The 19,806-nt window shown below is 35.8% G+C and overlaps 1 protein-coding gene across 13 annotated transcripts in view; it reads left to right on the forward strand.

Moving 5' to 3' along the window:
* MYCBP2 (MYC binding protein 2) overlaps positions 1-19,806 on the forward strand; it is a 293,536-nt gene that overhangs the window by 154,223 nt on the left and 119,507 nt on the right. For 8 of the 13 annotated variants that reach the window (XM_079778973.1, XM_079778980.1, XM_079778981.1 and 5 more), the window contains 7 exons: positions 6,053-6,153; positions 6,827-7,045; positions 11,515-11,740; positions 13,212-13,330; positions 13,947-14,034; positions 16,640-16,692; positions 18,748-18,920. In XM_079778973.1, the coding sequence (XP_079635099.1) occupies positions 6,053-6,153; positions 6,827-7,045; positions 11,515-11,740; positions 13,212-13,330; positions 13,947-14,034; positions 16,640-16,692; positions 18,748-18,920 (979 nt within the window). The remainder of the gene's footprint in view (positions 1-6,052; positions 6,154-6,826; positions 7,046-11,514; positions 11,741-13,211; positions 13,331-13,946; positions 14,035-16,639; positions 16,693-18,747; positions 18,921-19,806) is intronic. The other 5 variants (XM_079778978.1, XM_079778982.1, XM_079778977.1 and 2 more) reach the window with 1 other exon arrangement.

Here is a 19,806-nt window from a genome sequence, read left to right on the forward strand (position 1 = left end):
ATCCCTGACTCACAGCGCATTCGCACTAAGAGCCAGCGACCCCAATTGTTGGTGCATGCACACACAGGGACCCTGACTCTCAACGAGAAACCTCACAAGGCAACAGAGACTTTGACACTCGAGTCTTGGTGCAGACACAGGGAAACTCTGACTCCTGGCACATCCTAAGGATCTCATTTTCGGCGCATACCAACAGTGTGGTGCAGACAGGGCCCCTGATTCCAAGTGTGCACACGAGACCACACAGAACACTGGGGACACTGACCCTGGGAAAATCTGGTTCCCACCAACCAAAGGCAGCCACACGTCCTAGTGTCAGAGCACTCCAGTGAAACTCGGGTGGAGCGAAGTCCCCACGGCACACGGCCCAGGTCCACGCAAACGGAAACTTGAGCTTTCTGGTAATAGCCAGAATGGGGAAACGAAATATCTCACAGAGGAAAGAAAATGTGGAGTCGCCAAGAAAGGAAATTAGTGAAACTGAAGCTTGCAACATGACCGAAAAGGAGTTCAGAGTAATGGTCATGGAATTTATACAACGGATGGATGAGAAAATCAACAACTTATGCAAGAATCAGGAAGAAATGAAGAGTGATATAGCTACAATCAAAAACACCATGGAAAGCTTCAACAGTAGACTACAAGAAGCAGAGGACCGAATTAGTGAGTTAGAAGATCAGGTACAGAAACAAGCTCAAGCTGAACAGCAATTGGAGAAAAAAATTAAAAAGCAGGAGGAAAGCCTAAGGGAGCTTCGGGACAACATGAAACGAAGTAACATGCGTATAATAGGACTGCCAGAAGGACAAGAAGAGCAGCAGGGTTTAGAAAATCTATTTGAAGAAATAATGACAGAAAACTTCCCGGATATGGGAAAGATAAAAGTTACGCAAGTAAAGAGAGTCCCAAGCAGGATCAACCCCAAAAGACCCACACCAAGACATGTCATAATTTCAATGGCAAATATAAATGATAAAGAGAGAATCCTAAAGGCGGCAAGAGAGAGACAGAGAGTTACCTACAAAGGAACACCCATCAGATTGTCAAATGATTACTCATCAGAAACACAACAAGCTAGAAGTGAATGGAAGGAGGTATACAAAGTGTTGCAAAGCAAAGGACTGAATCCAAGAATACTATATCCAGCAAGACTATCAATCAAAATTGAAGGGGAAATCAGGAGCTTTGCAGACAAAAAAAGCCTCAGGGAGTTTATCACCACCAAACCAGCAATGCAAGAATTGCTAAAGGGAATACTGTAAAAAGAAGAAATAAACAGGTAAGAAGGAATACAGACACAAAAATAGATATGACTGCAAACAAATACCTTTCAGTAATAACTTTAAATGTAAACGGACTAAATGCTCCAATCAAAAGACATCGAGTAGCTGAATGGATAAAAAAACACGACCCATGTATATGCTGTCTACAAGAGACCCACCTCAGAACAAGAGACTCACACAGATTGAAAGTGAAGGGATGGAAAAATATCTTTCAGGCAAATGGAAATGAAAAAAAAGCAGGGGTAGCAATACTTATATCTGACAAAATAGACCTCAAAGTAAATGCCATAACAAGAGATAAGGAAGGCCACTTCATAATACTAAAGGGAGAAATCCAACAAGAAGAAATAATTCTGGTAAACATATACGCTCCCAATATAGGAGCACCCAAATACATAAAAAAACTCCTGGAGGATATCAAGGGAGAGATTAATAGCAATACAATCATAGTAGGAGACTTTAATACCCCACTATCACCACTGGACAAATCCTCTAAACAAAAAATCAGCAAAGAAACAGCAATCTTAAATGACTCACTAGACCAGATGGAATTAATTGACATCTTCAGAACATTTCACCCCAAAGCCACAGAATATACATTCTTCTCAAGTGCACATGGGTCATTTTCAAAGATAGACCATATGCTGGGTCACAGGCAAAATCTCTTCAAATTCAAGAAGATAGAAATTATATCAAGCATCTTCTCAGATCACAGCGGCATAAAACTGGAAATCAACTACAATAAATACAATCCAAAGAAATCAAACACATGGAGACTAAACAGCATGCTATTAAACAAGGACTGGGTCACCAGAGAGATCAAGGAAGAAATAAAAAACATCATGGCAACAAATGACAATGAAAACACAACAATCCAAAATCTATGGGACACAGCGAAAGCAGTCTTGAGAGGGAAGTTCATAGCTCTACAAGCCTATTGCAAAAAACAAGAAACAATGGTAATAAATTACTTAACCCTACAACTCAAAGAGCTAGAAAAAGCGCAGCAAGAAAAGCCCAGTGTAACCAGAAGGAAGGAAATAACAAAGATCAGAGCAGAGATAAATGACATAGAGACCAAAGAAACAATACATAAGATCAACAAAACCAAGAGCTGGTTCTTTGAAAGGATAAACAAGATTGATGGACCTCTAGCCAGGCTCACCAAGAAGCAAAGAGAGAGGACCCAAATAAACAAAATCAGAAATGAAAGAGGTGAAATAACAACAGACCCTGCTGAGATACAAAGGATTGTTACAAAATACTACGAACAACTCTATTCCAACAAACTGGACAATCTGGAGGAAATGGACATATTCCTAGAAAAATATAACCTTCCAAAAATCAATCAAGAAGAATCTAAACAGCTCAATAGGCCAATAACTATGGACGAAATTGAAGCAGTCATCAAAAAGCTTCCAGCAAACAAAAGCCCGGGGCCTGATGGCTTCACAGGAGAGTTTTACCAAACATTCAAGGAAGAACTAAAACCTATCCTCCTCAGACTATTCCAAAAAATTCAAGTGGAAGGAACACTTCCAAGCTCCTTCTATGAAGCCAGCATCACCCTAATACCAAAACCAGATAAAGACAACACAATGAAAGAGAATTACAGACCAATATCCCTCATGAACATAGATGCCAAAATCCTCAACAAAATTCTAGCAAATCGGCTCCAGCAGTACATCAGAAAGATCATACACCATGACCAAGTAGGATTTATCCCAGGAATGCAAGGATGGTACAATATCCGCAAATCAATAAACGTGATACATCACATAAACAAATTGAAAGATAAAAATCACATAGTCATATCAATTGATGCAGAAAAAGCATTTGACAAAATCCAACACCCTTTCTTGATAAAAACTCTCAACAAGGTGGGAATAGATGGCTCATACCTCAACATAATAAAAGCTATATATGATAAACCCACAGCAAACATCATACTCAATGGACAAAAACTAAAAACATTTCCCCTAAGAACAGTAACAAGACAGGGATGCCCACTCTCACCACTCCTGTTTGACATAGTACTGGAAGTATTAGCCATTGCAATTAGACAAGAAGAAGAAATAAAAGGCATCCAAATTGGAAAAGAACAAGTAAAGCTGTCTTTATTTGCAGACGACATGATATTGTACATAAAAAATCCGAAAGACTCCGTCAAAAAACTAATAGACTTAATAAATGAATTCGGCAATGTAGCAGGATACAAAATTAACGCCAAGAAATCTATGGCCTTTCTATACACCAATAGTGAACTTACAGACAGAGAGACTAAAAAGGCAATCCCATTTACCATCGCGCCAAAAAAATTAAGATACCTAGGAATAAACTTAACTAAGGAGGTAAAAGACCTATACACGGAAAACTACAGGACACTGAAAAAAGAGATAGAGGAAGACGTAAACAGATGGAAGAACATACCATGTTCATGGATTGGTAGAATCAACATCATTAAAATGTCCATACTACCCAAAGCAATCTATAGATTCAATGCACTCCCCATTAAAATACCAACGGCATATTTCACAGACCTTGAAAGAACTCTCCAAAAATTCATCTGGAATAAAAAAAGACCCCGAATAGCCACAGCAATCCTGAGAAAGAAGAATAAAGTAGGAGGGATCTCAATACCAGATTTCAAGCTGTATTACAAAGCCACTGTTCTCAAAACAGCCTGGTACTGGCACAAGAACAGACATATAGATCAATGGAACAGAATAGAGAATCCAGATATCGACCCAAACCACTATGCTCAATTAATATTTGACAAAGAAGGCATGAACATACAATGGAATAAAGACAGTCTCTTCAATAAATGGTGTTGGGAAAATTGGACAGATACATGCAAAAAAATGAAGCTTGATCACCAACTTACGCCATACACAAAAATAAACTCAAAATGGATACAGGACTTAAACATAAGACGGGAAACCATAAAAATCCTAGAGCAATCCACAGGCAGCAAAATCTCAGACATATGCCAAAAGAAATTCTTCACTGACACTGCTCCTAGGGCAGTGGAAGCTAAAGAGAAAATTAACAAATGGGACTACATAAAAATAAAAAGCTTTTTCACAGCAAAAGAAACCATCAACAAAACAACAAGAAGGCCCACTATATGGGAGAACATATTTGCAAATGGCATCACTGATAAAGGTTTAATCTCCAACATCTACAGGCAGCTTATGCAACTTAATAAAAGGAAGATAAATGATCCAATAAAAAAATGGGCAACAGACCTAAATAGAATCTTTTCAAAAGAAGACAGAAGGAAGGCCAAGAGACACATGAAAACATGCTCAACTTCACTAATTATCCGAGAGATGCAAATCAAAACAACAATGCGGTACCATCTTACACCTGTCAGAATGGCTATCATCAACAAATCAAGAAACGACAAGTGTTGGCGAGGATGCGGAGAAAAAGGAACCCTCGTGCACTGCTGGTGGGAATGCAGACTGGTGCAGCCACTGTGGAGAACAGTATGGAGTTTCCTCAAAAAACTGAAAATGGAACTCCCATTTGACCCAGTAATCCCACTCCTGGGAATATATCCGAAGAAACTAGAAACACCAATCAGAAAGGATATATGCACCCCTATGTTCATAGCAGCGCAATTCACCATAGCTAAGATTTGGAAACAGCCTAGGTGCCCGTCAGCAGATGAGTGGATCAGAAAACTGTGGTACATCTACACAATGGAATACTATGCTGCCTTAAAAAAGAAGGAATTCTCATCATTTGCAGCAACCTGGATGGAATTGGAGAACATTATGTTAAGTGAAATAAGTCAGTCAATGAAAGAAAAATACCACATGATCTCACTCATTTATGGATAATAAAGAACATTATAAAATTGAACAAAAAGATAGATACAGAGACAGTAAAGCATCAAACAGACTGTCAAATTACAGGGGGAAGGTTAGGGAGAGATGGGGGAGATAAGAGATCAATCAATCAAAGGACTTGTATGCATGCATATAAGCATAACCAATGGACGCAAAACTCTGGGGGGTGAGGGCATATATGGGAGTGGGGTGGGGGGGGCAATGGCAAGATATGTACACATATAATACCTTAATAAAAAAAATTGGAAAAAAAAAAGAATTTTGGAATAATTGATTGGTTTTCAACATAAAAGTCTTTATCATGTAGACTCAACTTATCTTTCAGCACCATGTTCATGGGTAAAAATGAGTAAAATGTCCATCAGCAAAGTGCTTTTCATGGGAAAACAGAAGGCATTAAAGCTTAACAGCAAACATTTTTGGAGTGCTTAATATGTATAGTAATTATTCTAAGTATTTTAGGTATTTTAACTTACTTAATCTTTATAACATCCAATGAGGGAAGTACTGTTAGTATCCTTTTTTATAGGTGATTACTGAGGCATATACAGATTAAGTAATTTGCCTAATGTCACAAAAAGCCAGGTGTGATACCAAGAGTAGTGTTTTAAAATCATGACTGTTACTCTAGGTTTTAATCCTGGCTCTATCATTTTACAGCTGTATGATTTTGGGCAAGGCACTTAAACACTGTGTGCCTTGGTTTCCCTTCTAAAAAGTAGGGATAATAAAAGTTTCTTATTGATTGAGATAATACATGTAAATAAAGCCCTTACAATAGTGTCAGGTCCTAATAAGCACTTGTTGACATCAACTATAATTTTGCTCAAAATAATAAAATATAAATTTAGCACAGCATATATTCATTACAGTGAAATTACTTTCTAATTATAGTTTTAATACCCTTTTTAGCTGATGACATTCCAGAACTGCTTAGCTCTTCCAGTCTGTTTTCCATGCTGCTTCCCCTTATTATAGCCTACATAGGACCAGTAGCTGCTGCTATTCCCAAGGTATGTAATTTAATTTTATAACTTTGAATCTTTTTTTAAACAAAATCATTTTTTTAGACTTTGTGTCCTTTCTTTAAGAATATTTTAATCTTTGAAGTACCTGGGATACAGGTAACAAGCAGAGATAGACATGTTAATTGATGGAAATTATTAAACCTCTTCATGTTATTGGTATTATTTACTGCATTACTATGCTTACTTATTGGCTTTACATTTGAAAAATTTGGGAATAGGAAATATATTTTAGAAATATGGCATGTAAGGAAAGCTTAAGTTAACTGAGATTGTTAAATTTATGAGATTGATGCCAAATTTCCATTTTGAATAAAAATAGCAATATAAAAGAATAGGAGTGTTTTTAAATTGTGAAATAGTCAAGACAAGGAAGAAATTATAAACTATTGATTCTTTGCCATAATTATTGATTAAAACTTAGTTTACTGCAGATCACAAAAAGGCAAAAGTATTTAAAAATACAGTTTGTCTTCATATAACATTTAAGACATCTATGATAAATGTTTTTTCTCATTGAATAACACTTAGCTAGAAGAAACTCTAGATGGGAATTCTTAATAAGGATAACCAATAATTATAGTAATGAATAATTTTAAAGCAACTTTCACATTTATTATCTTATTTAATCTTTGCTTTTATATATATATATATGTACTAGGTTGCTGTAGAAGTCTTTGGCCTTGTCCAACAGTTGCTTCCTTCAGTTGCCATTTTGAATCAGAAGTATGCTCCTCCTGCATTCAATCCTAATCAGTCAACTGATAGCACCACAGGAAACCAGCCCGAACAAGGCCTCTCTGCTTGTACAACCTCTAATCACTATGCTGTCATAGAGAGTGAACACCCCTATAAACCTGCGTGTGTGATGCACTACAAGGTAGGCACCGATTTTTAGGGAGAGTTTAAAACTTGGTTTGATGTTCTATAATGATATCTTAACAGATACTTAGCCTCTGCTCAGAAGTATAACTTCTTTTATAGTACTTAAACAGAGAGAATCACAAGGTAAGTAGTATTGTCAGATACACAAAAGGGTTTAAGACAGAATTTTTTCATTAAAGAGCAGTTTTACAGGGTTCATAAGAGTTGTTCTCATAGTTTTTACAAGTACAGTGCAGTATATAATGCTAAACTGCATAGTATATATTTTAATAGTAGATATAACCATTAAAACTTAAAAATCGTACTTTTGGAACTGAAATTATTTGTACTACAGCCTCAGCTCTGAAAATTTATATACCCAATCTAGGATTTAAAGTACTCTATTAACGGGAGGTTAAAAGTTGACTGATGTTGCCAGAAAAGTATTTATACAGGTTAATGGATGAACTACACCTTTTTAATAGTACAAATGAACCTCTTAATATTTCTTTCTTTTATTAATCCTCCCCTGAGGATATTTTTCCCTTGATTTTCAGACAGAGTGGAAGGAAGGGAGAGGAGGTAAGAGAGTGAGAGAGAAACATCAACGTGAAAGAGATACATTGATTGGTTGCCTCCCACACATGCTTGGACCAGGGCTGGGGATTGAACCCACAACCGAGGTATACTGAAATTGAACCTGTGACTCTTCAGTCCTCAGGCCGATACACTAACCATTGAGAAAACTGGCCAGGGCCCTCCTCATGTTTCTTAACCATTCTTTGTGGGCGACCTGTTTGCTTTCTAAAGTGTAAATAAAAGTGTCTGGATTAAAAAAGAAAAAGTACTCTATTGAACATAATGTAAAAAATACATATAAAACATTTATAAATATAATATTATAGAGTGTTCACAATCCTTATTTCTTGCTTTTTAAATTGTATCATGTAAATTGAGGAGAATTGAATTATAAGTTTACGTTTTATGTGTTTATAAAGTATTTAACTTTTTATTGTAGAATATGGTAAACATAAAATGACAAACTATTACAGTTACCTCATTTATCCATCATCCTAGACTCAACAGTTAGTTATCACCTCTTGGTCTAACCTATTTCATTTATTTTCTGCCCATTTTGTTCTTTCCTAAATTGTTTTAAAGCACAACCATGGATATTTCATTATGTATCTTTAAAATATGAGGACCCATAAAAAATAGCCATATTATCACACTAAAAACTAACAGTTTCTTTCACCAAATATGCACATTTTAATTATTTGAATTACTGTGATTGGTTCTATCTATTAAGTTCATAGGTTTCCTTCCATGTCTCTCTTTTTTTGTTTCCTTGAATTTTATTTAAGAAACTAGTGGCCTGGTGCACGAAATTTGTACACGGGGGGGGGGGGGGGGCAGGGGGGGTGAGTGGGAAGGGTGTCCCTCAGCCCGGTCTGGACCCTCTCCAATCAGGGACATCTCAGGGGATAACCGGCAGTCGGACATCCCTCTCACAATCCAGAACCAGAACTGCTGGCTCCTAACTGCTCGCCTGCCTGCCTGATTGCCCCTAACTTCTTCTGCCTGCCAGCCTAATTGTCCATAACTGCTCCCCTGCTGGCTTGATTGCCCCTAACCACCTCTGCCATGGCCCCGCATCCAGGACCCAGGATTCCCTCCTCCAGCCGACCACAGGCACCTGGGATCTGGGCTTACCTCCCTCTGGTCAGCCATAGGCGCCCAGGCCGGCTTCAGCCACAGGGGATGGTGGGCAGGTGGCTTCACCTGGGCTGCAGCTGCAGGTACTGGTGCCCGGGACTACGGGGTGGGTGACTTCTTCATCTACCAGGCTGTAGCCAGCCGCAGGTGCTGGTGCCTGGACCACAGGCAGACGGCTTCTCCGTCTTCCCTGGGATGCAGTGTGGGCAACTTCTCCGGCTGGCTATGGCCTGGGATCATGGGACAGGAGGCTTCTTCATCTCCCGGGCTGTAGCTAGCCTCAGGCGCTGGGGCCCAGTTTCTCTGTCTCCCCCAGTATGTCGGGCAGGCCGACATGAGGCTTCTGCTGCTGTCTGCGGCCTGGGATCACGGGGCAGGCGGCTTCTTCATCTCCTGGGCGGCAGCCAGCCTCAGGCACTGGCGCCTGACTTCTCTGACTCCCAGAGGCCTGGAGCAGCAGGGCGACGGGGCTGCCGCCATGTTTTCAGGTTAATTTGCTTACTCTGATTGGTTGGAAGCGTAGCGGAATGACGGTAATTTGCATGTTTCTCTTTTATTAGTGTAGATTAGATCATATGTCTTTGTTGGTTGGATAGGAGCCTCTTTAGTTTGCCTCCTGTGTTCATTAGACACCCTGTTGTCATTCATAGCATTCTCGCTTTCTGGTATGATAAGATGTTCTAGGGTCATTTTATACATCTCTTGCCTCATATCTGAAACCAGCCATTTTTTTCAAAGTGCCCTGGTTCCTTTTAAAAGTGATGGGTATTTAAAAGCCGAAATCTAGCACTAGAGATGCTCATTTCTCCTGGGTTGGTCATTGTTTGTAAATATTTCTAGTGTCCATAACTAATACATACACTCACACATAAACACATGTTTATACACACAGGTAATTATTATATTTGTATATGTTTATCTATTCCTATCTAATCTATACAAATTTATGTATTTTTAAAGATAAAATAAGTCGTCATTTAAAAATATGCACTATGTATATATGTAGTCTTATTTTCCTTTATTTAAAAATGGTAGCACAATATATATATACTATTTTGTACCTTGTTTTTTTAACAATGTGTATAGAAATCTTCCCATATCCATTTAAAGAGCTAATTCTCATTTTTTTCTTTTTACAACGATATATATTCCACAGTGAATATGTATCACATTTTATTCATTCAGTCTTATGGGTGTTTACATTCAAGGTGTTTTCAGTATTTTTCTTTTTTTCTTTTACAATGAATAATTTGTGTATATGTTTGGGTTTTTTTTTTCATGTGTTGGAAGCACATCTTCAAAGTAAATTTTAGAAGTGGGATTGCTGGGTTAAACAAATGTAAAATGAGGAACCTTGTGTTTCGTAGATCTGGGATAGTTGATTCAGAGTGTGAATGCATATGTAGTTTTGCTAGTTGTTGATAAATTCCCTTACACAGAAGTTTATACTGTTCCGTGTCTCCCCCCCACCACCCCAACAATGAATGAGAGTACTTGTTTTCTCAAGGCCTCCCTTAACAGACAGAGTATGTGCTTAAATTTGGGGTTGTTTCCCAATATCATGGGAGAAATGGTATCTCAGTTGAGTTTTAATTTACATTTATGTTATTATGAACAAAGTTGAACTTTTTATTTAAATGGATAATTTTAAAAGTCCTTAACTAAAAATGTTTGACGTAGTTCTAGGTAATTTTTTAGATTATATTTAAGAAATAGTTAAGGCTCATTTTATACTCTACAACCAATTCATAGTTTACTATTTAACATGGACCTGCTTAACTGTAATTTGACTACCATGACAGAATTCTCTCTGTGGTAATGGTGACAGAAGCTTAAAAGTGGCCTTAAAAATACATGTAATTCTGTGCCATTATAAACTCATATGTACAGTAAAACTTCAGGTTAGGAAAATATAAAAATATAGGGTTTTTACCATATGTGTAAGTTCTGTGTGCGTGTGTTTAACTAGTATATTTTCATAACATATGAAGGATTTTTCCTAATGAAAAGGAGCATTTGTGATAGATACTATGAATGCTAGGTAATTTAAGAGTGACTAAAACCTTACATTTTAGTAATTTATTCACTTTCCATTAATATATCTTTATATTTTATAGGTAAAATCTTATTTTAATTTATCTACTTATATTCCTTAAATGTATACTTACTGAAATGGAAAATTTATTAAATAAGTTAACTATTCCAAAAAAATCATATAGTTGAATGTTTATGGATATTAAATAGCTTTGCAGTATTTTTTATATCAATGTGTATTTACAAATATTATTTTTTAAAATATATTTTTACATATTTTTATTGATGTCAGAGAGTTAGGGTGAGGGAGAGATAGATAGAAACATCAATGATGAGAGAGAATCATTGATTGGCTGCCTCCTGCACACCCCACACTGGGGATCGAACCCGCAACCCAGACACATGCCCTAACTGGGAATCAAATCGTGATCTCCTGGTTCATAGGTCAATGCTCATCGGCTGAGCCATGCCAGCTGGGCTACAAATATTATTAATGTAATGTCAACCAAATATTAGGTAGAGAGCACTAAATATTGCAAGTGAGGAGTAGGAACAGTTTATATTGAACATTAATAACTTGAGTTCTTAATCTACTTTATTAGTTTTCTACTTAAAAATCATTTTTAAAATGTTGAAAGCATTGTCTTTGAAGTATGGTGTCCTTTTTTTAAGGGAGAAAGTAAAAATCTAATTCTTCTTAACAAATGCAAGTGTCCTGTTGCCTGCTTACCTCAGGTGACATTTCCAGAGTGTGTACGGTGGATGACCATCGAGTTTGACCCTCAGTGTGGTACTGCACAATCAGAAGACATCCTGCGTTTGTTGATTCCGGTCAGAACTCTTCAGAATTCAGGATATGGACCAAAATTGACATCTGTTCATGAAAATCTTAATTCCTGGGTCGAATTAAAGAAATTTTCAGGATCTTCTGGGTGGCCTACTATGGTTTTGGTGTTGCCAGGTAAGTTATATTTTTTTCTCTTCTATTTAATGTGGTAAAATATATACATTTATGGTAATTATGATTAGTATGGATAAATCATTAAAAATGTTTATGTAAGTTTTAAAAGAATTTCTTCAAGACCTACTGTGTATCTGGATTACCGTTGAAAAGTAAAGAAAACTCTGGATAAGGCGTGGCATATCATGACCAAGTTTTAGAAGAGAGAATGTTAGCTTGATCGAAGCAGAGACTTAATATTGAGGGGATGCTGTTTATAAGTGAGATCAAACTATAGACAAAGTAGATTAGATCTTTTTTTCCCAGTAAGTGTCCTGTTGCCTGCTGACCTCAGGTGACGTTCCTCAAGAGCTTACTAGAATTACTTCCTTTCAAAAAATTGGTGAACCATGTAACCTACAAAGCTATTGTGTGTTTTTTGTTTTTTGTTTTTTTGTGTGTTTTTTTATTCATTTCAGAGAGGAAAGAAGAGGAAGAGGAGATAGAAACATCAAAGATGAGAGAGAATCATTGACTGGCTGCCTCCTGCATCCTCCACACTGGGGATCGGCCTACAACCCGGGCATGTGCCCTGGCCAGGAATCAAACTGTCACCTCCTGGTTCATAGGTTGGCATTCAACCACTGGACAAAGCCATAATTTTTAGTCCTTAAAGTGTATGAGTGTGAGTGTGTGTGTGTGTGTGTGTGTGTGTGTGTGTGTGTGTGTGAGAGAGAGAGAGAGAGAGAGAGAGAGAGAGAGAGAGAGAGAAGCTTTGTTATTGCTATTACTGGTGTTTTTCTTTAAAAGAAAGTTTGTTTTTAAAAGTATATGTAGTCTATTGTGTTTTTAACCAGCTAACTATAACTACTCGTATAATCCCTCAAACTAATAGCCAGTTTGAATTCAGAAGCTTTTCTTCTTCTAGTCAGACCTGTTTTGTACGTGAAGACATCTGAGAAAGTCAAATGCCAGGGTATTGAATAACTCACTTAAGTAATTGACAGATAATTGATTGCTCATGTAACTTAAAGGTAGGATGTTTGATTAAGGAGAATTTGATCATAAAGGAAAATAACAGTTCACTTGGGTGGTTCCATTGTTTCTAGGGTTGTTTTAGCACAGGTTTATTCAGGTAGATACAGGAACCCTTCCAAAATGACTACTAGTTTTTTAGAATCTGATTGGTATTGCTACCAATCCTGAGATGGATAAAAGATACAAGTTGAGGCCAACCAGTGTGGCTCAGTGTTTGAGCATTGACCTATGAACCAGAAGCTCATAGTTCAATTCCCATTCAGGGTACATGCCTGAGTTGTGGGCTCGATCCCCAGTAGGGGGAGAGCAGGAGGCAACCAATCAATGATTCTCATCATTGATGTTTCTGTCTCTCTCTCCCTCTCCCTTCCTCTCTGAAATCAATAAAAATATATATTTTAAGAAGGTAAATGTTGTTTCAGATTTTGAATTCAATGTTAGCTTTTTTTCTTAGGAAATGAGGCCCTTTTTTCGTTGGAGACTGCATCAGATTATGTGAAAGATGACAAAGCTTCTTTCTATGGTTTCAAATGTTTTGCAGTTGGGTATGAATTTAGCCCTGGACCTGATGAGGTAAGAATGAATTATCTCATTCTGTTAAGGAAGATTGTGTGTCTACGGCTGCTATTGACTTAAATGTATTTGCTGCCTATATTTAAGAAGTGTGAAGTGTATTTTAAGCTAGAGTATATAGTTTAAAATCGTTTGTAATTCTGTGCAGTAATCTCTTTTTGCTATTTTAATACATGAAGAGATTGGAGTCTGTGCAACATGACCCAGCCTTTGACAACTTAGTATAGTTGCACCTGTTCCAAACTAGCTCAAATGTTTATACCTTTTTGAGTAAATAATTGAACTTGTTACCTTTTTGAGTAAATAATTGAACTTGTTAGTAACTCTTCTAAATGTTTTAATTCATACAGTAAAATATAATCAAGGTGGGAAATGATCATGTTTCCTCAAAGAAAATGAAAAATTCTTTGGATGATGAACCTGTGGGCCCAAACTTTATAACTAGCATAAGACATAATATTGAACCTCTTTCACTCTTAATTAAACCATTAGCTAGCTATGACATGCTTCCTTCCAGTTTCAAAAGTTATGCTGAATGCAAGTCACATTTGTTAATTATCCACATTATATTTCAAACATTTTTTAAAACAGCTGATATGTTTTTGCAATTCTACAGGGAGTCATTCAGTTGGAAAAGGAATTAGCCAATCTTGGTGGGGTTTGTGCAGCAGCTTTGATGAAAAAGGATCTAGCACTTCCTATTGGTAAGTCTAGTCAAATAGTAGGTGTTTGTTTATGATTTTTTTTTAAATTTTAGGAATAGAATATGTGTATTATTATAGAACATTCTGAAAATTGATAAATAGATTAGCAAATGACTTTTATAGTCACACACACTCATGAGCAATAACTGCTTAATATATTGGTACTTTGGAATTTTTAAAATGGAGACTAGAGACTGAGGAATATTCTCTAGTCTTTTAAATACACTCATACACACACACACACCCTCCCTCCTTATCCACATACATGCTTTGTGCCAGGCATTGGTTTAGGCACTAGATATATAGGATGAAACCAGAAGTTTGAGATATTTTTTAAATATTCTAGTGGACATATCAAGTGGACAATTGGAACTCATTGTCTGGAGTTCGGGGAACAATCAATGCACATGTCATTTAAACATAGTTGATACTTAAACACATGGGGCCATAAGAAAGATGATTAGGAAGAAAATGCATATGAGAAAGTCAGGAGCCCAGGATCAAAGCTGGAACTTGCCAAAACTTCAGAGGTAGACAGAATAGAAAGAAGAAACTGCAAAAAAGATTGGGAAGGAACAGTAGCCAATGTGGTAGGAGTAAAACCGAGAGAGTGGGATTTTCTAATGCTGCTGAGAAGTCAATTAAAATCTGTCCTTAGATTGATAAACTTGCTGAATATATACCAGTAAGAAATATATCATTAAGCCCTGACCTGGATGGCCTGTTGATGACAGCAGTGGCCTGCTTTGCAGTCTCAGAGTATTGCATGTATGAGACAGTAGTTGCCACTGAAGAGTTGCTGGTTTGATTCGAGATTAGGGCATATGCCTGGGTTGCAGGCTCAATCCAAGTAGGGGGCATGCGGGAAGCAGCTGATCAATATTTCCCTCTTGCATCAGTGTTTTTCTCCCACCCCACCCCCACCCTCCTCTCTCTAAAAATTAAAAAAAAAAATTTTTTTTAAGAAATGTATCACTCAAATGAGAAAGAGAGAGATAAGCCCTTTTAAAGTTCAGTGAGAGAATGGAAAGTCAGGATGGAGAGTCAGGCTGAACATGGATAGCTCTTTGGAAGAGTTTTCATGTAAGCAGAACAGAGAAATGAGGCCGTAGCAGAAATGGTACCTCTTTATAAGGTGCAAATTTGTATGATATGTAAGTTGACTTAAAATCAAGATGGCAAAGACAAAAATAAAGTTAAAAATATTTACTAATTCTATGATTATACATGTTCTAACATTTTATCTCAGTATTTAGGGAATAAAAGGTATTATTTTATTTCCCTAGTGCTCATCTCCAAAAGTTTATATGTATCTCTCCCATCAGGGACTACGCTCCCTATTTGATCCTTTCTTTCTTCCCTTCTCTTTCTCTACTTTTGTCTTCTCTATTTCCTTTCTCCTTCAGCTCCCTTTCACTCTTCTCAACTCCCTTGTTCCTACTTAATGGTGATATATATGTGAGGAAATGAGAAATCTTATATTCTATTCATATGAGGAAAATTAGTACAATGTCTTTGGAGGCTATTTGTGAATAACTGTTCAAATTTTACATGCTTATAGTTTTTGATGTAGCAATTTTTTATACATACTTTTACAAATGCTCAAAAATATATGTTGTAAGATAGATTGATGTAACAGTACTAGTGATTATAATATGTCTAAGTAATCAAAATGCATATCGTTGGAAACTGGTTAAATAAATAATGTTATAGCCATACATTGAAATGTATGCAGCTGTTAAAAAACAATAAAAATATATGTCCTGATCAAGAAAGATGTCCAAATTATATTAACTGAGAAAAGCAAGTTGCAGAAAAGGGTCACATTTTTGCCAACATTATCTTATATATGTTATTTTATATATGTGTGTATATATATATATATATATACACACACACATATATATACACACACACACACATATGTATATATATGTGTCATCATATATATATATATATATAGACACATATATATACATTTATTATTTGCAACATAGTCTCTAGATCAATACATAAGAAACTTGATACTATTTATTTGGGAGGGAGCTAGTAGCAGAATTATTCATTCTGTACCTTAATACAATTTGAATATTTTCCTTTAAACATTCAGTAGTAATAATATATACAATATACTATCAAAGATAATTAAATAAATAAAATATGTTCTATATTAATCAATAAAAGAGAAAATGACTAGAGGATGCAATCACTATCTCTGTTTTCCTGCAAGTTACTATTGTTTACTAAAGGTATAGCTCTTTTATAAGAAATAAAACCAACCAAAATAAAAACGTTCAGATTCTGAATAATTAGTTTCCTTATATTTTTTTGTAAAAAAGTAAGTACTCTAAATTACAAATTTATATGCATAAATATAGTATAAATCTTTTATACATCACTCAATGGATGCATTTTGAGTATTATTTTGAGAATTATAGCTTATATTCACACTGAAAATTTAAAATGTAAACCACTGAGATTTTATCCAGAATGATAATAGTTCTTTTCATTCTGGGATCTTAGAATTGTGAACAAAGTATAAAGAATGCAAAAGACGGAAAAATTAAGTATTGATATATTTTAGTAAAACTTTTTATTTACACAGCAGGTAATGAATTAGAGGAAGATCTTGAAATTCTTGAAGAGGCTGCATTACAGGTATTGCCGCAAACATTATATGGATAAATTTTGTACGTTAATTTAAAACCAACATATTCACTTAGATCAACCCTGTTTTTCTTGAAAATAGGACTCATTCATTAAATACTTCATGCTATTCATTGGCAGTTATAAAGATAAATAACTTATAATTTTTCCCCTTGATGGGAGAGACTCATGTGAGCCCTTGCTTTACTGCATGATGGGTGTTAATTCCACAATGAGACATGAATCCTTTGGGAGAAAGAAGCTCTCCCGAGTGCCAAGGGTTTCAGAGAAGGCATTGCAGAGCTTTGGGCATGTAAAGTGGGTATGAAAGTTTTATTAACCAGTTAGAAAAGGGGGAAATGAGGTGTTGGTAATTTAAATAATATCTGCAAAATACTCTCAAGTTTACAGTATCTTTATTTTTACAGTTATACTTTGAGGTCAGTATTATCTCTTGTATTTTACAATTACAATAACTGAAGTTCAGAAAGTTATACGACTTGTCTAAGAATTCAGCTAATTGGGAAAAAGAGCTTAGCATTTAGGTCTTCTAATACCTACAACTAGTGGTTATGTTGTATTTCCTGAGATAAATTTATCACAGCAGTAATAATAAAAACAAACATTTATTTGATATTAATTTTATCAAGTACTATTTCAAATATTTTGCATATTTTTAACTCATTTAGCCTTCAACAACCATATGAATTACTCTTATCTCCATTTACAGAGAAGGAAACTGAAGCAAGGAGAACTTAAGTAACTTGCTTAGACAGCACACCTAATAAGCAACTGGGCTAGAATTTGACCTCTGGCAGTTTGGTGATAAAGGGTATAACCTTGATCACTATGCTTTAATCACAGAGAGTCATGGTGTCCTCACAATGTTAAAAAAAATAGATTTTGTTTTTTTAAAGAAGTTAAATTCTTTTCTATTAATATACAAAAATAAAAATTAATTTATATTCTAGTTAAGGAGAACCATCAAAGAGTTCATATATTATTCATCATTATAGGGATTATTATGGTTTATAAAATGTCATTTAGGCCAGATATAAATAGATCTTTATTGTGCTGTGGTTCAACAACAACAAAAATGTCCAAAATTGCCCACCTTTTAGTCATGTAAGTAGTTGTGGTGGTGGTCTAACATATTAAACAACTTCTACTTCTTAGGCAAAGCAGTGTACATTTTATTTGTCTTATTTAGTTTAACTTTTATAATAACCACAAAAAAGAGATATTATTTGGTCACCAGTTTATAAATTTTACAGATTTAAGAAGGTCTGTAACTTGTTAGCTCACAAGCACACAGCTATAACTTGTCCAAAGCCAGGATTCAAACTCAAATCTGTTTGATTTCAAAGATTATGATTTTTGAAATTGCTATAGCTTTTAGAATGCAAAAGTTAACATTGTATAAATTTGATAGTACTGGAAGTATAATTCTTTTCTATGAAAAATATTTTGTTTTGAAATTTATAGTATAGTCATTGAAAAATTTCTAGAGTTTTCAGCATTGAAAGCAGGTCTTTCCAAAACATAGGCTTGCTTGTCAGGTAGGTGAGAACTAAAATTTCAGTTTTATCTGCCTCTTTTTCTTCACTTCAGTCAGGCTTAGACAGACTAATGCAATTTATGTGCAACCACAGTCAAGCTTCCATCCACTTTTGTGCAAGTCTAGACCATGGTACCCACCCACCCAAGAAAGCAGATACAACCTACACATAATAGCTGCCAATAATGGGGAGACAAAAAGAAAGAGACTTCCACAGCTGCCTACAGGAGGGAGCCATGTCCCTGACAAATGGGGATGTAATATGTAGAGGGCTAGAATGGAAGGAGGAAATAAAACTGTTTCAACTGACATGCAGAGCTCATAAGTCACTTTTTTGAGGAAGGAGATTGAAAGTATTTTTTCAAAATTTTTCCTCCTGGAAGATGTCTACTTTATAGACTAAAGGAATACAGGGAGAAAATGATTTCCCCAAAAAGGCCTAGCAAGTTCAAAAATTCAGGTATTTAAAGTTTTGTATTTTAAAATAAATGTTCTCTTTTATCCAACAGGTGTGCAAAACCCATTCTGGTATTCTTGGAAAGGGGTTAGCTCTTTCTCATTCACCAACTATATTAGAGGCACTTGAAGGAAACTTGCCACTACAAATCCAAAGCAATGAACAGTCTTTCCTGGATGATTTTATTGCTTGTGTTCCAGGCTCAAGTGGTGGAAGGCTTGCAAGGTATTGCACTTTAAGTACTACAATTACTACTTTCTTTCAGGGCTTGCCTCAGTTTTCATTTCTGCAAAGAAATGAAAGGGGAATCATTAGGATGTAAAAATGCTGCCTAAAATAGTCATATTTTTGTGTTTTGAACCTGTTGAAACATAAAATGGTAGTTAATATTTCAAAATATTTTTTAAATATATGATAGTTCTTAGATGATTATCTTAAAGTTTCATATATGAACTTTTATTTTAAAAATATGTGGAATATGTGGTGTAATTGAGAAGTGTTGTGTTTTGGATAGTGACATTTAGTAATTCACTAAACTAAGTTTATCACTATATTTTAATGAGTTTTTTCAAATCTATACCTAATAGAATTATAAATTTATAATTAAAATCAAATAATTTGAGATTGTAGAGTTCTCATTTGATTTTTAAGCTAAAGAAAAAATATATTGCAATATGGAAACCTAACTTAATTCTGGTTTTAACTTTTGTGGAGAAGCATGGGGCTTGGTTGGAAAGTCTGTAAGGAGGAATCTCCAAAAGGTCGAGGGCCTCTAGGGGGACCTTGCGGAAGGCAGCAGACCCTGCTTTGACTTTTCCAAACAAGTCTGAGCCCCCGGGTGTTTTACTGGAATCTTTATGTTTCATCTTTAGATGTCCTTACTTAAAGGACACTGCAGATATATGTGTTTTCTCAAGGATACTTACCCTGCTATTAACTAGAAGTTAATTTTAGTTCAAGCTGTTATTACAATAAAAGCCTAAGGAGGCAAGGGAATGGGGGCTGTTTGGTTTCTCAAGCCAAGCAGCCCCTTAGCTCTCTCTTTCACAGAAACTTGTGTCAGAGTAGTCATTCATCCCTTGCTCAGGGTCTGCGGGTCAGCCCCGGTAAG

The sequence above is a fragment of the Cnephaeus nilssonii genome (genome assembly GCF_951640355.1).
Source record: "Cnephaeus nilssonii genome assembly, chromosome: 8".
NCBI classification, from domain to species: domain Eukaryota; kingdom Metazoa; phylum Chordata; class Mammalia; order Chiroptera; family Vespertilionidae; genus Cnephaeus; species Cnephaeus nilssonii.